At 42.1% G+C, this 19061-nt stretch overlaps 5 protein-coding genes and 1 pseudogene across 5 annotated transcripts in view; 5 read left to right on the top strand and 1 right to left on the bottom strand.

Annotated features, from left to right (window-relative positions):
* The first annotated feature begins 1242 nt into the window (after positions 1-1242).
* LOC133964986 (trypsin-1-like) lies at positions 1243-2603 on the top strand. Its single transcript, XM_062399342.1, has 6 exons — positions 1243-1313; positions 1411-1561; positions 1672-1922; positions 2020-2153; positions 2263-2364; positions 2445-2603. The coding sequence occupies exons 1-6, from the start codon at positions 1274-1276 to the stop codon at positions 2490-2492; spliced, it is 726 nt and encodes a 241-aa protein (XP_062255326.1). The 5' UTR covers positions 1243-1273; the 3' UTR covers positions 2493-2603.
* Positions 2604-4390: 1787 nt separating this feature from the next.
* LOC133964689 (trypsin-1-like) lies at positions 4391-5738 on the top strand. Its single transcript, XM_062398914.1, has 6 exons — positions 4391-4448; positions 4546-4696; positions 4807-5057; positions 5155-5288; positions 5398-5499; positions 5580-5738. Exons 1-6 carry the CDS (start codon positions 4412-4414, stop codon positions 5625-5627), a joined length of 723 nt encoding a protein of 240 aa, XP_062254898.1. The 5' UTR covers positions 4391-4411; the 3' UTR covers positions 5628-5738.
* Positions 5739-7521: 1783 nt separating this feature from the next.
* On the top strand, positions 7522-8845 carry LOC133964690 (trypsin-1-like). The gene is made up of 6 exons (XM_062398915.1): positions 7522-7583; positions 7681-7831; positions 7939-8189; positions 8287-8420; positions 8531-8632; positions 8715-8845. Exons 1-6 carry the CDS (start codon positions 7544-7546, stop codon positions 8760-8762), a joined length of 726 nt encoding a protein of 241 aa, XP_062254899.1. The 5' UTR covers positions 7522-7543; the 3' UTR covers positions 8763-8845.
* A 966-nt stretch (positions 8846-9811) lies between these two features.
* LOC133965125 (trypsin-1-like) lies at positions 9812-11136 on the top strand (annotated as a pseudogene).
* A 564-nt stretch (positions 11137-11700) lies between these two features.
* Positions 11701-13761, top strand: mrpl17 (mitochondrial ribosomal protein L17). The gene is made up of 3 exons (XM_062399532.1): positions 11701-12097; positions 13120-13188; positions 13289-13761. The coding sequence occupies exons 1-3, from the start codon at positions 11924-11926 to the stop codon at positions 13541-13543; spliced, it is 498 nt and encodes a 165-aa protein (XP_062255516.1). The 5' UTR covers positions 11701-11923; the 3' UTR covers positions 13544-13761.
* A 1822-nt stretch (positions 13762-15583) lies between these two features.
* Positions 15584-19061, bottom strand: part of tmem145 (transmembrane protein 145) — a 36132-nt gene continuing 32654 nt past the window's right edge. The window contains exon 15 of the mRNA XM_062399962.1: positions 15584-18656. Coding sequence (XP_062255946.1) covers positions 18429-18656 — 228 coding nt within the window. The 3' untranslated portion in view covers positions 15584-18428. The remainder of the gene's footprint in view (positions 18657-19061) is intronic.

Genomic DNA, 19061 nt, shown 5'->3' with positions numbered 1-19061 from the left:
TTGCCTTTACTGTCGGAATCTTTATCAGACAGAGTGTAAAAATCCCTCAGATAATAATAAGGAGCATCGGATCTAGGGTGTAGTTGCTGAGTCTCTGCTTTCTCTTGCAATCTGTATATGAGACAGAGAGCTGTTGTGTTGCAGGTATGGCCTACCCCTTTAAGGAAAGTTTGTAGTGTGTGACGTAGTGCACCTGGGTATTGTGGGAAAAGATGCTAAAAGTGTATGTATAAATGTCCTCCTCCTTATTCACAGAGCGGTCCGGACGGCTGGTTACTGGCCAGACAGCGAGCCAAGATAACCAGTGACAAGGGCGGCTCCTGGTACAGGCGACACAGAGACTGATTTATCATGACTTGACACATTCAATGTAAAACAATACATTAACCTCACACCATCATCCTCTAACTCCGGGTACGCACCTGATATAGAAGAGCTGCAAAAAGCGGCCAGCCTCCTTTCCTCGCCCATGTTAAATACGTGGGCTGTTTGCACCGGCAGTGTAGTGACGAGAACAACTACAGCTTCTTAGAGGGAATGTTAGAATAAACTTTCTATGGGATAGGTTCTGCCTAGTAACAAGTCTAATCAGTCTTATGTTGTTAATGTCTATGATATTTATATCACAAGACAGAAATGAGTCTCAAAAGCATCAGGACATTTAGGACTTGCTGGTTATCAATACTGAGAAGTCCTATAACAAATCATTATTGGCGTAGTTCATGTGTTTAGTTTCTTTCATTGGTGTTTTTTGTCTCTGGAGTCAGCAGTTTTGAACAACACGTGGCTTGGTCCTCCTGTAAAATCCATAATCAGCAGCTGTGGTTGTGAACCGGACCATCTGCAGAGCTGCAGCCATGTCTTCACATACCGAGGTTAAAGGTCACTGAATACATACTGTGTTAAACATAGATGTACAGATTGCTCTGCAGCAACATCACCTGGAGTATGAAGTTCAGGAAGAGTCACGGAATTTAACAACTTTCATTACTTAGAGAATTGTTTCAACTATAAAACACATATTTTCCTTTCATGGACGACTCTGAAAAGGTTTTGTAGATGATACAATCTAATGTACAGAGTGTGACAGAACAGACCATCCCACACTTTACACAATATTTGCTTTTCCAACACGCAGAAATTTCAGTCAAGGACCCTGATTGGCGGAGAGAAATGGTTGGAGGTGTGTCCAGCAGGTAAAGGGCAGAACTTCCTTTCTATTTAAACCAGGTTCCAGGTGAAGTTCTCTCATCAACAGGATCATACAGCAACCATGATGTCTCTTGTCTTCATTCTGCTCATCGGAGCTGCTTGTGAGTTGTGTCTTTCTGCTTCCATGTAAAGTTTTATATATTCTAAAGAGAAATATTCTCTTGGTTTCTGACCTTTTGGTCTCTCTGGTGTTTTCAGTTGCCTTGGAGGATGACAAGATCGTCGGAGGGTATGAGTGCACGCCTCATTCCCAGGCCCATCAGGTGTCTCTGAACTCTGGCTACCACTTCTGTGGAGGCTCCCTGGTCAACGAGAACTGGGTTGTGTCTGCTGCTCACTGCTACAAGTCGTACGTCTCTTCTTGTTGTTATGAGGACAACATTTTTACATGCAAATCATTGTGTTTACACAGCATCATGAAATTCACATGTAAAACCCTCCTCTCTCTCACTTGTGCAGCCGTGTCGAGGTGCGTATGGGCGAGCACAACCTCAGGGTCAATGAGGGAACCGAGCAGTTCATCAGCTCCGCCCGTGTCATCCGTCACCCCAACTACAGCTCCTACAACATCAACAACGACATCATGCTCATCAAGCTGAGCAAGCCCGCCACCCTCAACAAGAACGTGAAGGCTGTGGCTCTGCCCACCAGCTGTGCCCCCGCTGGCACCATGTGCACCGTCTCTGGATGGGGAGACACCATGAGCTCCAGTGAGTAACATCTGCAGAGTAACTGCTCTGAGGTCCAGATTTGTATGGGATAACTCTGGAAAACCTTTTCTCTAATACTTTGTTTCCCCTCCTGCAGCCGACAGTAACAGGCTGCAGTGCCTGGATCTCCCCATCCTGTCTTTCAGGGACTGTGATAACTCCTACCCTGGCATGATCACCGATGCCATGTTCTGCGCTGGATACCTGGAGGGAGGAAAGGACTCTTGCCAGGTGTGTAACAAGAAGGAAACCTGCAGACATGTTTTTCCTACACCACTGCATGTCAGTTGCATTGTTCATTGAAATTATTTTAAAACTATTTAAATTTTCTTTCTCCCAGGGTGACTCCGGTGGCCCCGTCGTGTGCAACGGTGAGCTGCAGGGTGTTGTGTCCTGGGGCTACGGATGTGCTGAGAGGGGTAATCCTGGTGTCTACGCCAAGGTAACTATCCACAGAGAGATATTTAGTCCACAGTGAGACACTGATGAACTGATCTAACTCTGATTCTTCCTCATTCACAGGTCTGCCTCTTCAACGACTGGCTGACGAGCACCATGAGCAGCTATTAAATCTGATCCTGTGATCGTACTCCACTGTCTTTCTTCCATCGTTCTAACTCCAACATTGATGTTTATTTTTGAACAATGTGCCGTATTTGAATCAATAAAGTCCTGAACATCAACTTTCAAATAATGTTCCTTTTGATTTCTTTCCACATCACGGTGCACACTATTTTAAAATGTGCTGGGATTTTTCAACAAGATCTTTAACTGTTCACGCCTTCATGGAAATTCAGTAAAAACAAGGTTTATCTTGGATCCACCACAACTAATGTATGTTGACAAATAAAATGTTCAAGTCACAAACTTCTCCATGACAGAACTCTCTAAGACAGTTGGATTCACACAACAGTTTAGAATGAAACACTTATTAAATAAGTTTATATTAAGACTGAAGGTTTTTCCTTCTAAATAAACAGTATGTGACAAAAATGCTTATAACACTATAGTGTGGTTTAAATTATGCTTTCTATTGATTTTCATCAAAATAACTTGAAACATCGTCAAACATAATGAAGTTTGCAAACAACCCATTAACTAGAGAGACTCAAATCAAGTGAAACCAATTGATATGGAGCAAACAACACCACAACAGAACTGTTACAAAAATTAATAGATCAACAAGAACATCCACAATATATAATTAAAGCAATGTTGTATAAATAATGCTGGGAGAGGAAACACTTTCAGAAATCGTTCTCACATTTTGTAAATATCTGAACATATAGCCAGTGAAAGTGTCCAGCTGACATTGAATTTCATTGCAAGACAGAGTCAAGGTCATGATGCCTTGGTGATTACAGCCTGTACAAAAACATATAGAACTGAACTCAAACCCAGCAACGAATCAAACTACAACAACATACAGTTTTAAACTGTATTTTTATTACGGAACTGAGCAGAATCCTTCAAAAAGAGACTCTGTAAAATATTCTTCAGTAAAAAAAAATTATTGGTAAGATAAGAGTGAACGATTTGTTTTCATGATGAGCCCTATTAAAAGGTTTTGATTGGTCAGCATCACCAGGGGTGGGGCTTAATTCGATGGCTTTAGCCAAAGCACCCAATAAAAAACAAGTATGTAGCTATCTTTGGCATGTTATCCACCATTAGTCAAACATGAGAGCTCTGGTGTATGTGCTGCTCGTAGGAGCAGTGTGTCAGTCTGGACCACTCAACGTTTAGAGGTAGTGTCAGAATATACTTTCTATGGGATAGGTTCTTTCTAGTAACAAGTGTAATCAGTCTCATGTTGTTAATGTCTATGATACTTATATTACATGACAGAAATGAGTCTCAAAAGCATCAGGACATTTAGGACTTGCTGGTTATTGAAACTGAGGAGTCCTATAAAAATCATTATTGGCGTAGTTCATGTGTTTAGTTTCATCCATTGGTGTTTTTTGTCTCTGGAGTCAGCGGTTTTGAACGACACGTGGCTTGGTCCTCCTGTAAAATCCATAATCAGGAGCTGTGGTTGTGAACCGGACCATCTGCAGAGCTGCAGCCATGTCTTCACATGGTGAGGTTAAAGGTCACTGAAAACATACTGTGTTAAACATAGATGTACAGATTGCTCTGCGGCAACATCACCTGGAGTATGAAGTTCAGGAAGAGTCACGGAATTTAACAACTTTCATTACTTAGAGAATTGTTTCAACTATAAAACACATATTTTCCTTTCATGGACGACTGTGAAAAGGTTTTGTAGATGATACAATCTAATGTACAGAGTGTGACAGAACAGACCATCCCACAATTTACACAATATTTGCTTTTCCAACACGCAGAAATTTCAGTCAAGGACCCTGATTGGCGGAGAGTAATGGTTGGAGGTGTGTCCAACAGGTAAAGGGCAGAGCTTTCTTTCTATTTAAACCAGGTTCCAGGTGAAGTTCTCTCATCAACAGGATCATACAGCAACCATCATGTCTCTTGTCTTCGTTCTGCTCATCGGAGCTGCTTGTGAGTTGTGTCTTTCTGCTTCCATGTAAAGTTTTAAATATTCTAAAGAGAAATATTCTCTTGGTTTCTGACCTTTTGGTCTCTCTGGTGTTTTCAGTTGCCTTGGAGGACGACAAGATCGTCGGAGGGTATGAGTGCACGCCTCATTCCCAGGCCCATCAGGTGTCTCTGAACTCTGGCTACCACTTCTGTGGAGGCTCCCTGGTCAACGAGAACTGGGTTGTGTCTGCTGCTCACTGCTACAAGTCGTACGTCTCTTCTTGTTGTTATGAAGACAACGTTTTTACATGCAAATCATTGTGTTTACACAGCATCATGAAATTCACATGTAAAACCCTCCTCTCTCTCACTTGTGCAGCCGTGTCGAGGTGCGTATGGGCGAGCACAACCTCAGGGTCAATGAGGGAACCGAGCAGTTCATCAGCTCCGCCCGTGTCATCCGTCACCCCAACTACAGCTCCTACAACATCAACAACGACATCATGCTCATCAAGCTGAGCAAGCCCGCCACCCTCAACAAGAACGTGAAGGCTGTGGCTCTGCCCACCAGCTGTGCCCCCGCTGGCACCATGTGCACCGTCTCTGGATGGGGAGACACCATGAGCTCCAGTGAGTAACATCTACAGAGTAACTGCTCTGAGGTCCAGATTTGTATGGGATAACTCTGGAAAACCTTTTCTCTAATACTTTGTTTCCCCTCCTGCAGCCGACAGTAACAGGCTGCAGTGCCTGGATCTCCCCATCCTGTCTTTCAGGGACTGTGATAACTCCTACCCTGGCATGATCACCGATGCCATGTTCTGCGCTGGATACCTGGAGGGAGGAAAGGACTCTTGCCAGGTGTGTAACAAGAAGGAAACCTGCAGACATGTTTTTCCTACACCACTGCATGTCAGTTGCATTGTTCATTGAAATTATTTTAAAACTATTTAAATTTTCTTTCTCCCAGGGTGACTCCGGTGGCCCCGTCGTGTGCAACGGTGAGCTGCAGGGTGTTGTGTCCTGGGGCTACGGATGTGCTGAGAGGGGTAATCCTGGTGTCTACGCCAAGGTAACTATCCACAGAGAGATATTTAGTCCACAGTGAGACACTGATGAATTGATCTAACTCTGATTCTTCCTCATTCACAGGTCTGCCTCTTCAACGACTGGCTGACGAGCACCATGAGCAGCTATTAAATCTGATCCTGTGATCGTACTCCGCTGCCTTTCTTCCATCGTTCTAACTCCAACATTGATGTTTATTTTTGAACAATGTGCCGTATTTGAATCAATAAAGTCCTGAACATCAACTTTCAAATAATGTTCCTTTTGATTTCTTTCCACATCACGGTGCACACTATTTTAAAATGTGCTGGGATTTTTCAACAAGATCTTTAACTGTTCACGCCTTCATGGAAATTCAGTAAAAACAAGGTTTATCTTGGATCCACCACAACTAATGTATGTTGACAAATAAAATGTTCAAGTCACAAACTTCTCCATGACAGAACTCTCTAAGACAGTTGGATTCACACAACAGTTTAGAATGAAACACTTATTAAATAAGTTGATATTAAGACTGAAGGTTTTTCCTTCTAAATAAACAGTATGTGACAAAAATGCTTATAACACTATAGTGTGATTTAAATTATGCTTTCTATTGATTTTCATCAAAATAACTTGAAACATCGTCAAACATAATGAAGTTTGCAAACAACCCATTAACTAGAGAGACTCAAATCAAGTGAAACCAATTGATATGGAGCAAACAACACCACAACAGAACTGTTACAAATATTAATAGATCAACAAGAACATCCACAATATATAATTAAAGCAATGTTGTATAAATAATGCTGGGAGAGGAAACATTTTCAGAAATCGATCTCACATTTTGTAAATATCTGAACATATAGCCAGTGAAAGTGTCCAGCTGACATTGAATTTCATTGCAAGACAGAGTCAAGGTCATGATGCCTTGATGATTACAGCCTGTACAAAAACATATAGAACTGAACTCAAACCCAGCAACGAATCAAACTACAACAACATACAGTTTTAAACTGTATTTTTATTACAGAACTGAGCAGAATCCTTCAAAAAGAGACTCTGTAAAATATTCTTCAGTAAAAAAAAATTATTGGTAAGATAAGAGTGAACGATTTGTTTTCATGATGAGCCCTATTAAAAGGTTTTGATTGGTCAGCATCACCAGGGGTGGGGCTTAATTCGATGGCTTTAGCTAAAGCACCCAATAAAAAACAAGTATGTAGCTATCTTTGGCATGTTATCCACCATTAGTCAAACATGAGAGCTCTGGTGTCTGTGCTGCTCGTAGGAGCTGTGTGTCAGTCTGGACCACTCAACGTTTAGAGGTAGTGTCAGAATATACTTTCTATGGGATAGGTTCTTTCTAGTAACAAGTGTAATCAGTCTCATGTTGTTAATGTCTATGATAATTATATTACATGACAGAAATGAGTCTCAAAAGCATCAGGACATTTAGGACTTGCTGGTTATCGAAACTGAGAAGTCCTATAAAAATCATTATTGGCGTAGTTCATGTGTTTAGTTTCATCCATTGGTGTTTTTTGTCTCTGGAGTCAGCAGTTTTGAACAACACGTGGCTTGGTCCTCCTGTAAAATCCATATTCAGCAGCTGTGGTTGTGAACCGGACCATCTGCAGAGCTGCAGCCATGGCTTCACATGCCGAGGATAAAGGTCACTGAATACATATGGTGCTAAACATAGATGTACAGATTGCTCTGAAGCAACATCACCTGGAGTATGAAGTTCAAGAAGAGTCACGGAATTGAACAACTTCTCATTACTTAGAGAATTGTTTCAACTATAAAACACATATTTTCCTTTCATGGACGACTCTGAAAAGGTTTTGTAGATGATACAATCTAATGTACAGAGTGTGACAGAACAGACCATCCCACAATTTACACAATATTTGCTTTTCCAACAAGCAGATTAATCAGTCCAGGTCCCTGATTGGTGGAGAGTAATGGTAGAGGTGTGTCCAGCAGGAAAAGGGCAGAGCTTCCTTTCTATTTAAACCAGGTTCCAGGTGAAGTTCTCTCATCAACAGGATCATACAGCAACCATGAGGTCTCTTGTCTTCGTTCTGCTCATCGGAGCTGCTTGTGAGTTGTGTCTTTCTGCTTCCATGTAAAGTTTTATATATTCTAAAGAGAAATATTCTCTTGGTTTCTGACCTTTTGGTCTCTCTGGTGTTTTCAGTTGCCTTGGAGGACGACAAGATCGTCGGAGGGTATGAGTGCACGCCTCATTCCCAGGCCCATCAGGTGTCTCTGAACTCTGGCTACCACTTCTGTGGAGGCTCCCTGGTCAACGAGAACTGGGTTGTGTCTGCTGCTCACTGCTACAAGTCGTACGTCTCTTCTTGATGTTATGAGGACAATTTTTTGCTTGCGAATCATTGTGTTTACACAGCATCATGAAATTCACATGTAAAACCCTCCTCTCTCTCTTGTGTAGCCGCGTTGAGGTGCGTATGGGCGAGCACAACCTCAGGGTCAATGAGGGAACCGAGCAGTTCATCAGCTCCGCCCGTGTCATCCGTCACCCCAACTACAGCTCCTACAACATCAACAACGACATCATGCTCATCAAGCTGAGCAAGCCCGCCACCCTCAACAAGAACGTGAAGGCTGTGGCTCTGCCCACCAGCTGTGCCCCCGCTGGCACCATGTGCACCGTCTCTGGATGGGGAGACACCATGAGCTCCAGTGAGTTGCATCTGCAGAGTAACTGCTCTGAGGTCCAGATTTGTATGGGATAACTCTGGAAAACCTTTTCTCTAATACTTTGTTTCCCCTCCTGCAGCCGACAGTAACAGGCTGCAGTGCCTGGATCTCCCCATCCTGTCTTTCAGGGACTGTGATAACTCCTACCCTGGCATGATCACCGATGCCATGTTCTGCGCTGGATACCTGGAGGGAGGAAGGGACTCTTGCCAGGTGTGTAACAAGAAGGAAACCTGCAGACATGTTTTTCCTACACCACTGCATGTCAGTTGCATTGTTCATTGAAATCGTTTTAAAACTCATTTTAATTTTCTCTCTCCCAGGGTGACTCCGGTGGCCCCGTCGTGTGCAACGGTGAGCTGCAGGGTGTTGTGTCCTGGGGCTACGGATGTGCTGAGAGGGGTAATCCTGGTGTCTACGCCAAGGTAATTATCCAAAGAGAGAAATATTTAATCTACAGTGAGACACTGATGAACTGATCTAACTCTGATTCTTCCTCATTCACAGGTCTGCCTCTTCAACGACTGGCTGACGAGCACCATGAGCAGCTATTAAATCTGATCCTGTCATCGTACTGCGCTGCCTTTCTTCCATCGTTCTAACTCCATCATTGATGTATATTTGTGAACAATGTGCAGCCTTTGAGCATCTGAGTCCTAAACATCCACTTTCAAATAATGTTCCTATTCATTTCTTTCGACATCTTTAAAAAAATATGTTTTTAAACTGTTTACGACTTCTCGGAATTACAGTAAAAAGAAGGTTTATCTTGGATCCACCACAACTACTGTATGTTGACAAATAAAATGTTCAAGTCAAAAACTTTGTCATGACACAACTCTCTTAGACAGTTTGATTCATACAACAGTTTAGAAAGAAACACTTAATAAATAAGTTGATGATAAAACTCAAGGTTCTTCCATCTAGACAAACCTTATGTGACACAATTGCTTATAACACTATAGTTTGGTTTAAATGATTCTTTCTATCGATTTTCATCAAAATGACCTGAAACATTGTCAAACATAATGAAATTTGAAAACAACCCATTAACTAGAGAGACTCAAATCAAGTGAAGCCAATTGATATGGAGCAAACAACACCACAACAGAGAAATTGCAAAGATTAATTGATAAACAAGAACATACACAATATATAATAAACTAAAGAACCGTTTATATAGGTCTATAAATGTCTGTTCACTATAATAGAGCCAGTGAGACCGTCTGTGAGAAAGTGTCCATCTGACATTTAATTGCAGGACAGAGTCGAGGTCATGATGCCTTGATGATTACAGCCTGTACAAAAACATATAGAACCGAACTCAAACACAGCAAAGAGTCAAACTACAACAACATACACAGTTTTAAACTTTATTTTTATCACAGAACTGAGCTGAATCCTTCAAAAAGAGAAAATACTTTTTGTAGATTTCTTTAATTGATACAAGAAGATTAAATATTTTTCCCCCCATTAGCACTTTTTGAGGGCTTTGATTGGTCGGCAGCACCAGGGGTCGGGCTGAATCGGTGGCTTTAGATAAAAAACTCTATAAAAAGCAAAAATGGAGCAAACTTTGGCATTTTATCCACCATTTGTCAAACATGAGAGCTCTGGTGTTTGTGCTGCTGGTAGGAGCTGTGTGTCAGTCTGGACCACTCAATGTTTAGAGATAAAGTCAGAATATACTTTCTATGGGATAGGTTCTGCCAAAGAGACAACAAATCTGTTACATGACCCTAGAAACGTTGCTTTAAATGATACCACAGAGGCAAAGAAGAAACTATTTATTTGATATCTTCTACGGATTTCATTAAAGGTCAAGACAATAAACGTATGCGTCTGTTTTTTCAGTTGCCACTGACGATGACAAATATTGTTGGAGGGCTTGAGTGCACGCCTCATTCCCAGCCCCATCAGGTGTCTCTGAACTCCGGCCCCACCTCTATGGAGGCTCCCTGGTCAACGAGAACTGGGTGGTGTCTGCCGCTCACTGCTTCAAACCGTGGGTGCTCTGCAAACATCACAGACGACACTTCTCACACAATCAAAGCCTTTTGTTCCCTCATCCACAGCTTCTGCTTCTCTTCCAGCAAAATGGACACTGCCTCGGTGATCACAACCGCTGGCTCATGGATGGCAATGAGCAGATCATCCCCGCTACGCATGTGATTCCTCATCCTGACTACAACTCGTGGCTTATTGACAATGACATCATGCTGATCAAGCTTAGCAAGCCACCCACCATCAACCAGTATGTGCTGCTTGTGTCTCTGCCCACCAGCTGTGCCCCCGCTGGCACCATGTGCACAGTCTCTGGATGGGGTGTCACCATGAGCTCCTGTGAGTATTAAGCATATTCTCAACAAGCTGCTGTTATGCATTCATGCATTTGATCCAACTTTTTGTATCCCTGTGTTAAATCCCTGCAGCTGTTGACAGTAACAGGCTGCAGTGCCTGGACATCCCCATCCTGTCCGATGAGGACTGTGATAACTCCTACCCTGGGATGCTCACTGAGGCCATGTTCTGTGCTGGATCCCTGGAGGGAGACAAGGACTCCTGCCAAGTGTGCATGTCTCTTTTTGTAAAATGGACAAGAATATCTGCTGTACATTTGAGTAAATGTCCATCTGCTTGACTGCCCCTCCTTCTCTCAGGGTGACTCTAGCGGTCCTTTTATGTGTAATGGGGAGCTGCAGGGGGTTGTGTCCTGGGGCTTTGGATGTGCAGAGAAGAACCACGCCGGTGTATATGCCAGGGTTAAAAAGAAAAAGAGTTTCCTCCAGATATCAGTTATATTTCTATCATTTCAAATATCCTCAAAGCCTGATGTGACATGTAGTTCCAACACATTTATTTCCTCTCTCTACTGCATCAGACCTGTGTTCTCAAAGACTGGCTGCAGAGGACCATCGCTGCCTACTGAGTCTGGGCCAAACTCATCCCTGCTACTGCAAAAACCCTGAGTCCATGAAACCCTCTCCGACATGAAAATAACCACCAGTATTTAAAGTTTGTTTCGTAATTTTGCACTGCTCTGTGATCGGTTTTATAATAATTATGAAGTCATGATCTACTCACCTTTTTAGAGTTGCAGGGTAACAGAGTTGCAGCCAATTAGAATATCACTGAAGTTAATGGTGACTGGTTCTTTAATGTATATAAACAGATGAATCCATAAAAAAAGTTATTTCACATAAACAAAAAATAAAACAGAACACAATATGAACAAATAGCTTTAGAATAAACATGATTAACAATTAATAAAAATGGCTTCATGTTTATCAGCTCTAATGGTAAACAACATGTTTTGTATTAATAACCAAATAACGTCCAAAAAAGTAAAACAGACCCTATTATCATTGATTACTTATTTTCACTACTAATATTAACAATTAAATATTGATTTATTTTTTATTCTCGCTTTTGGTTTTCGTCTCCTCTGCAGTGAGTTAAGCGGAACTGTTGTGTCCAAGTTCCAGTACCAAGTCGGACAGTTATACCGACGCACCTCCAATGTCAGACCAGACACTGCTTTGACACATCTGACCGGAAGAATCTGTTGTTAAACTATCGAGTCCCCTCCAGAGGCTGCATATGAAGGTGTGATTGAGAAGGTCACTCGCCTCCTTTAGAAGCCGGTCTCCGCTGCATGTTGTCGGCTCCTCCGTGTCTGTTTCTCGGACTCCCGCAGGAGACTCTCCCCGGACAAGATGCGCCTCACGCTGCAGACACTGATCTCCCACGGCCGGATGGCCCGGAGGATTGGCCTGGGGCCGGAGTCCCGAATCAACATGCTGCGGAACATCTTGACGGGACTGGTCCGACATGAGAGGATCGAAACCACGCGGGCCCGAGCCGACGAGGTCCGCTTCTACGCCGAGAAGGTACCGAACTGTCCGGAGAAGCTAATGCTAATGCTAACACGCCTGAGCAGGTCAAATAAAAAAAACAACAGGGAAGAAACAAACAACAAACATTTCGTTTTTAAATGTTTTTGTTGTGAAGGCTCAGTGTCATCCACTAGAAGAAGATTCTATATTATTATTATTAGTATTATGTTATAACTGAATTAAAGGCTAAGATATTCAATACCCACTCTTGTCTTCAGGTAATTATAAAGTATATATTTTATAGTCTCATTTAGTTTAATATATATGGATATAACGATACACTATTTAGCTGCTATCTACAAAACGGGTTAAAGTCGATATTTTCAGAAGAATTTATGTTTTTTGGGGATTTTATTGAACAACCACTATTTCATCAAGCAAAAGCTCAAAATATAATGTCCTCTCTTTCAGAGAAATTAATCAAAAGTCTAATTTGTCGAAATTGCAAGCTAGAATGGCCGCCAGTCGAGTGTTATCCTCCACTGAGGCCTAAGAGTCCCCTTAAATACAAGAAAGCTTCACCAAATTGCACAATCTCAGATATCTATCCTTTAAATATTCTTTATATGTTAAAGATATGTCCAGATCTGTGCCAACATTGAATGGGTTCTTTGTCCAATGTCCCATCCTTAGTGAGAGAATGTGCACCTACATTTCTGTCTGATAGAGTTTTTAGTATTGAGTTGATCTGTATGTCCCACAGATAAGGGAATCACAGCCATACGTGATAATCAAGGGCAATAACATTATTTCACTCCCCTGGGATTCAACAAAACTTTGTCTGTCTTTTTTATTTCTTGCTCATCAGAGCACTTTTGAGTGTGTTCTCTCACTCTGTGCTTTCGTAGTAAAGAGAGGATGATCCCTTGAATCAGAGAGACTATCATTGTCTACTTGTTTTTAATCTCAAGAAGATCATTTTTGTACCAACACTCTCCGGCATATTCAGATTCTAATTCCTCTTTCTTCTACATACGAGGATCCTGACTGTGTTTTCCTGTTTCGTTTTTCTCCAGCTGGTGGACTATGCCAAAAAGGGAGACACTGATGACAAGGCAATGAAAATGGCCAGTTTTTGGCTGACGGTACGTGTCTGCAGCTTCTCGACTCTGTGAAGTTTACAAACCTTCGTCTGTCTGAATGTGAAACAGTGGTTTATTCTGAGCGTGTTTCCTTTCTTTTCAGGAGAAAGATCTGGTCCCAAAGCTCTTCAAGGTCCTGGCCCCACGGTTTGAGACTCAGTCGAAAGGTTACACACGGATGGCTCAAATCCCCAACAGACAGAACATGGACAGAGCCAAGATGGCCGTCTTGGAGTTCAAGGGCAACCCCTTCCCTCCTCTCTACCCGGCGAATAAGGAGAATGAACTGACGCTCATCAACCAGCTGCTCAAAGGCTACAGAGAGGAGAGGGCACAGGAGTTGGCTGCAGAATCATAACTCACAGCAGTCTGTGGCCTAAAGAGACTGATGCATTTCATTCAGTGAAAGAACAGATCAAAAGTTACACCTGCAACTGAAGCAAAGGACATTTCTGTGCAGGAACATTTCTGATTGATGATGTATTATAAAATAAACTTCCTATCAAGAGTAAGAGGATTTTACTTTGTCTTTGAGCAATAAACTATTGACTGAGTGAGGTTCGGCTCACGAACAAAGCTGCTCTTGTTCTCATTTAGCTGATTAGTGGCAGTTTTCAACAATATTGGCATATTGAAGGACCTTTGATATGTTTTTATGTATTCTAAACATCAACAGTGGATGAAATTCTCCAAATTTTCAAGACCAAATAAATGATTTAAACATGTAGGAAATAGCATAATTTTGACTGGTCATAGGAAGAGTGTTGCTACTTCAAAATCTGTTGTAACTCATTACACATGCTTTTACTTCTGTGGCACGTCTCAGTTTCCTGTGGAGGAAGCTGCTTGTTCACAACACAGCTCGTCAATCAGCTATTTTGAGTGAATGTGTTCATTCAACTTTCACTGGCCATGTTGAAAAACAATTTCCACCCCCCAAAAGAACTACTTGTGAAGTTTATAGGAATCAATCTAAAGCTCGTGAAAGATTTTTTCTAGACCCTTGTTTATGATTTGGTTTGTGCAACGTATGAAAAAGAAATAAGGACACAACCACCGAGGGGAGCTGGGGCCAATCCCTGCTGACCTTAGACAAGAGGCGGACTACATCCTGGACAGCAGGGGCGGACTGGGGGAAAAAAGTGGCCCGGGAGTTTCTGTCAGACCGGCCCACTCAATACACGGCGGTGCGCATGCGTATAACTGGGTGCCGCGTTGCGTGTATGTATGCAAATCCAAATTCTCTACACTTCGGCTGTGTAAGAACCAATTTAGAGGTGTTTATTAATAAGGTGGAGATCTTTTCTTACTTTGGACTTCCGAAGTCTGTAAAACACATATTAAAAGACACTAAAAAAAAAATCGAAAAATAGTCACCATGAGTGTGAAGACCGATTGCGAGTAGCAGTATAAAAGCAGTCAGTGCGAATAGATAGGTATAGCTCTTGGAGAAAATTACGCTTGTGCCGCTGTTTCAACCATTGTAGGGCTGATGCGATGATGGGCGTGGGCCGATACATCATAGTGATGGGCCGTTGGATTTATATTTTCGGCCATCGGCCCACCGGGGATGTCCCCGGTATTCCCGATGGCCAGTCCGCCCCTGCTGGACAGGTCGCCACGGTTAAAAAGAGCAATTCAGATCTACATGTCTCTGGACTGTGGGAGGAAGTCTGACACATCCCACACAAACATGGGGAGAACACAAAGTCCACATAGATTCGAATCCAAACCTTCTTGCTTTGAGGTGGAACTGATAACCACTGCATCACCATGTCACCCAGGTCTTTCTCACAGAGCTCAGACCCATCGGTGGCGCAGCTTATAACATCAACAGCTGCTCCGCTGCAGCACGTACATAAATATATATCACATGTTACTTACTATCCTTATTACCTTTAACAAATACTGTCTCACTGCAGGACTCTTTGAGAGACAGACTTTAAATCCATTCATTTGTCACCAGGTAATTCATTTGTAAATTTTCCATGTCCTGTCCAGGACATGTTCATAGATTCATTATATCACTATGATTTATTGTTATATAGATTTGAGAAACATGCATGTATCTGATTAATACCTAATGAATTTTATATATTATATAATTGACAGCTCGGCTTGTCGTCCCTTCTGGCTTTGTCTTTCTTTGTCCTTATAACTGTGAAAAAATGTGTTAGATTTGGTTCCTTGTGTTGTTGAAAAGGTCCTAAAAGGTCTTGACATTTAATCTAGTGAAGACGGTGGAAATCCTTTATGACGAGTCAGTGTCAGCAGAGAGGCTCATCCATCAGGCTGCAGCATATTGCACATTGTTTTTCATTATTTGTTTTGTCATGGTGAACAAATAACAGAGCACAGAACAATATAATACATTTTAATACGAACCCACAAGTCAGGTCTCATTTAAACTGAAGTGCAATAGATGAACTGAGGGTGTATTTACAGTAAATATTGTATTGGACTGTCATATTGCATCAAATTTGAGGGGAAAGGACTTTGTGGAGAAAATAACTGAATTGAAAATATCACTTTTTATTTTTTACCCAACAGTGAAGCAAGTTTGATTAGATTGATGCCGGACTCGGCTGAAAGCCATTAGCAGATTTAGACCCTTCCTGGAAAAAAACAGGGACAAACAAGAACAGTTTGTTGCGACCGTGCACTTCCGCAGTCACAGAGCGGGAAACTGGCAGTGACTGAGAAATAATTAGGCTGTAGCCTACATCAGACTGTGACCAGCCTGGAGTCGGTCCCTGTGGTGTTTTACTCTAATGGACTCTTGTAATGAAAACAGATTCTAAATATGATTTACAGATATTAAATTTACCCTTTTGGACACATGCCCTTGTCGTAACTGGAACAAAAAACAGCCTCTGTTATTAACGCAGGAGCCAAACAACACACACACACACATAAATGCAACCAAGCTTTCTAATAAAACCATATATTTTTTTTATTATTTTGGCAAAAGGTGTTTATGTACAGCGTATTTAGAATCGTCATTTGACACCATTAAAATGCATCTGAACAGTGGTTCAGTGATGTGCTCTTAACCAGATCGCTCTGAGTAGCCAATAAGCTGTGCTGTTTTCTGTCATGCATACATAATCTCTTTTCTTCAACGGCTCACCCCTGTGTGTGTCTGTGTGCATGTGCGTGTCAGTCCTGTCATTTAACGTCAATATGTGTAACATCGAAGCAGTGATGTGGTTTCAGGAAACCCAACAGTGAGTCGAGTTGTCCAGTCGAGTCATGGCAACCGTAGCATCAGGCAATAGCAGACAAAATGGCGGACGTGCCAAATATAAACCAGACACGATCAGAAATAACGACTAGTTCTCTAATTCAAGTAAGAAGTTACACCTCTCGACTGCACTCTCACAAGTTACACACCACGGTCCTAACATCCTACAGTACTCCATCACAGCAAGACTGCCACTGATACATCTGCGGACCGGGCAGCAGAGTCCCGCTGATTTGAGGAATCAGATAAGATAACACAACCCCCCCCCAATCGCAGATTTTTCCCAGAAGCTGGTTGTAAACTCAGCTCCGAAGTTCAACGTTGAATCGGGTTGATTTAACGATGCGTTCTCTAAAAGGTCTAGACGTTTTTTCAGACTGTATGTACAGGCGTATGCACGTGGAATTCTACACGATGTGGTGTGGATACAGGTTTCAAAGCAGTCGTATTAAGGTGACATCATCACGAATAATATACAGACTAAGACCAGGAACATTAAAGTGCTCCATGCAGGACAGACAAAAATGTACAGTTGTGTTGCTGCTTTCACAGTTCATCTACAAGGCTTTTTTTTTATGTCATCGTTCTATGTCAGGAGATATAAAACTAGAATTATTTGCTCAGCTTTTCGCACGGTTTGAACATTCAAGGCCGAAAAGCTGACAAATAGTTATATATTTATATATATATATATTCATGTTTCAGGTACGAGACAGGGGTGAGGATCAAGTTACTTGTATTTTTTAAAAAAAGAAGAAGCCTTCTGCTCTTTAATCTGGGACTTGGTGTCGCATTTGTGAGCCGAGGAGACAGTTGGACAAAGGTGAACTCTATTCTTCCAGTAACTTGAAAATCATCCCCGTCCTTGTGCCGTGTTGCATCAGTACATTCACCAACGTCTACATACGCAGAGATGACACTTTTGATCAGGCATGTTCTGCGCTACCTACGAAAAACCAAAGCAGCATCTTAATAATCCGTTTCTCTTTCGACAGCACGTGAAGGTTTCGTCCGGAATAACAACAGAGTTTCACCTGTCAAAAATATACTAAAGCCTATTGTATGTATTTACAAAAGTTTAGATTTCAATACACACAATAAGCAAATATTGTATGATCACGGGGGGGGGGGGGGGAATACATATATCAGCTTTCTGGACAGGAAATACAATACAAACATGCTTGTTTTTACGAGTACCTAGAAGTGCCCACAGTAAACGTGACGTTTTACATTTACACATCAGCATATCAAACCAGAATAACCAGCTGCAATATTGAAGGCATATTAGAATATAAATGAACCCGACAAACTCCGTTTAGAGTAATTTTGATAAATCTATGCTTTATCAAAATATGCCAAACTTAAACAAAAGGCTCGTTTTTTTTACATGATCATTTGAGTGGAATGAGAGTTTTCAATGGTCACAGCACCGACTGGAATTTAATGATGTGGAAAAAACCCATGAAAACAAATTTCCTATTTTCTTTCTTTATTTTTTTTTTGAATAAACTCTATATAGTGGTAGCTCTCTCCGGTTTTTAGCTATTTACAAACCCTTCCAGGCACACACCATCTCCGCCTCATGAATCTTTAAATAAAAGTATTTCGAGAATTTTGTTCCTTGCACAGCTATCATTCTATTGCCCTGGCTACATCCACTTTGTCATCTTTCTCCCCGTGTGCCTTTTACTGGTCTGCATCAAATATTTATTGCTTCTTTATTCTTTAACAAGCGCAGCACTCCTCTTTCTCACAGCCTTTACTCCTCCAGCAGCGGATTCCCATTCACAGGTGAGAAGGTACCGTTTAGGGATTCACGGCTCCCAGGATCTCGCTTCTCCATCCCTCCATCCTTCCAATCTCCAAACTTTTTCTGGGACGATCCCTTCTGTCATCATTACAGTGAAACCTTGATTTCCACTTTTCCTTTGTATTGTCATTCTGTCCGCTCCCTCCATGCCTGCCCTCTTCCCCACTCTCTCCTGACCTTCTCTCCATCTCACGCCTTGGTTCCGAACCCTCCTCCGCCCTGCATGCTGAAATACTCGGTGAACGAGGGGAGCCGGGGAGGGAGTGGGGGGGAGCGTGCGGCCAGGCGGGGGGGTATCGGAGGCGGGGGCAATATGGACGTCAGGTCAGCGGCTGTGGTGATGATCTTCTGCTCGCTGTTCCTCGGCACCTCGGGTCCTTTACAGGCCATCGTCTCTTCCACCGTCTTCACTGGATCCTGGAGGGAGGAACAGGACAGTTTTGCTCTTTTGACCCGATCTTCAGAATATATGTAACTGGACAGAAACTGGGACCTTTGAGAAACTGGGTCAGTAACAACACACAATACATCACAAGCTGTCACGGTTATATAGGTCAGGGGGAATTGCACAGGACCTGGGTTTGCTGACCTCCTGCCCTCAAACACAACAGCTCATCAAACCAGAACTTACTGTCCACCTTCACTTCAGCCTGGAGGACATGGTTGAAAGATACAAGACAGTTTCTACATCAATATTCATGTAATGAAATAAAGGCCCATCTTCAATATTTTCCTTATTCATCTGGCATTTATTTTATTCTATTATATTTATCAATGGTTTGGTCTAGAAAACATTAAAAAATAGTAAAAATTTACAAGAGC

This window comes from Platichthys flesus, chromosome 11 (assembly GCF_949316205.1).
Source record: "Platichthys flesus chromosome 11, fPlaFle2.1, whole genome shotgun sequence".
NCBI lineage: Eukaryota > Metazoa > Chordata > Actinopteri > Pleuronectiformes > Pleuronectidae > Platichthys > Platichthys flesus.
The sequence above is the reverse complement of the archived record's forward strand: the minus strand, read 5'-3'. Positions and strand labels throughout refer to the sequence as shown.

Bases quoted from the DNA above. Each gene is read 5' to 3' on its own strand.
- LOC133964689 (XM_062398914.1), top strand. From the start codon at position 4,412: ATGTCTCTTGTCTTCGTTCTGCTCATCGGAGCTGCTT. The intron at 5,058-5,154 runs GTGAGTAACATC...CCCCTCCTGCAG, and splicing joins GGGAGACACCATGAGCTCCA to CCGACAGTAACAGGCTGCAG. The intron at 5,500-5,579 runs GTAACTATCCAC...CCTCATTCACAG, and splicing joins ATCCTGGTGTCTACGCCAAG to GTCTGCCTCTTCAACGACTG.
- mrpl17 (XM_062399532.1), top strand. From the start codon at position 11,924: ATGCGCCTCACGCTGCAGACACTGATCTCCCACGGCCGGATGGCCCGG. The intron at 12,098-13,119 runs GTACCGAACTGT...GTTTTTCTCCAG, and splicing joins TCCGCTTCTACGCCGAGAAG to CTGGTGGACTATGCCAAAAA. The intron at 13,189-13,288 runs GTACGTGTCTGC...CTTTCTTTTCAG, and splicing joins TGGCCAGTTTTTGGCTGACG to GAGAAAGATCTGGTCCCAAA.
- LOC133964986 (XM_062399342.1), top strand. From the start codon at position 1,274: ATGATGTCTCTTGTCTTCATTCTGCTCATCGGAGCTGCTT. The intron at 1,314-1,410 runs GTGAGTTGTGTC...TGGTGTTTTCAG, and splicing joins TCTGCTCATCGGAGCTGCTT to TTGCCTTGGAGGATGACAAG. The intron at 1,923-2,019 runs GTGAGTAACATC...CCCCTCCTGCAG, and splicing joins GGGAGACACCATGAGCTCCA to CCGACAGTAACAGGCTGCAG.
- LOC133964690 (XM_062398915.1), top strand. From the start codon at position 7,544: ATGAGGTCTCTTGTCTTCGTTCTGCTCATCGGAGCTGCTT. The intron at 7,832-7,938 runs GTACGTCTCTTC...TCTCTTGTGTAG, and splicing joins GCTGCTCACTGCTACAAGTC to CCGCGTTGAGGTGCGTATGG. The intron at 8,421-8,530 runs GTGTGTAACAAG...TCTCTCTCCCAG, and splicing joins GAGGAAGGGACTCTTGCCAG to GGTGACTCCGGTGGCCCCGT.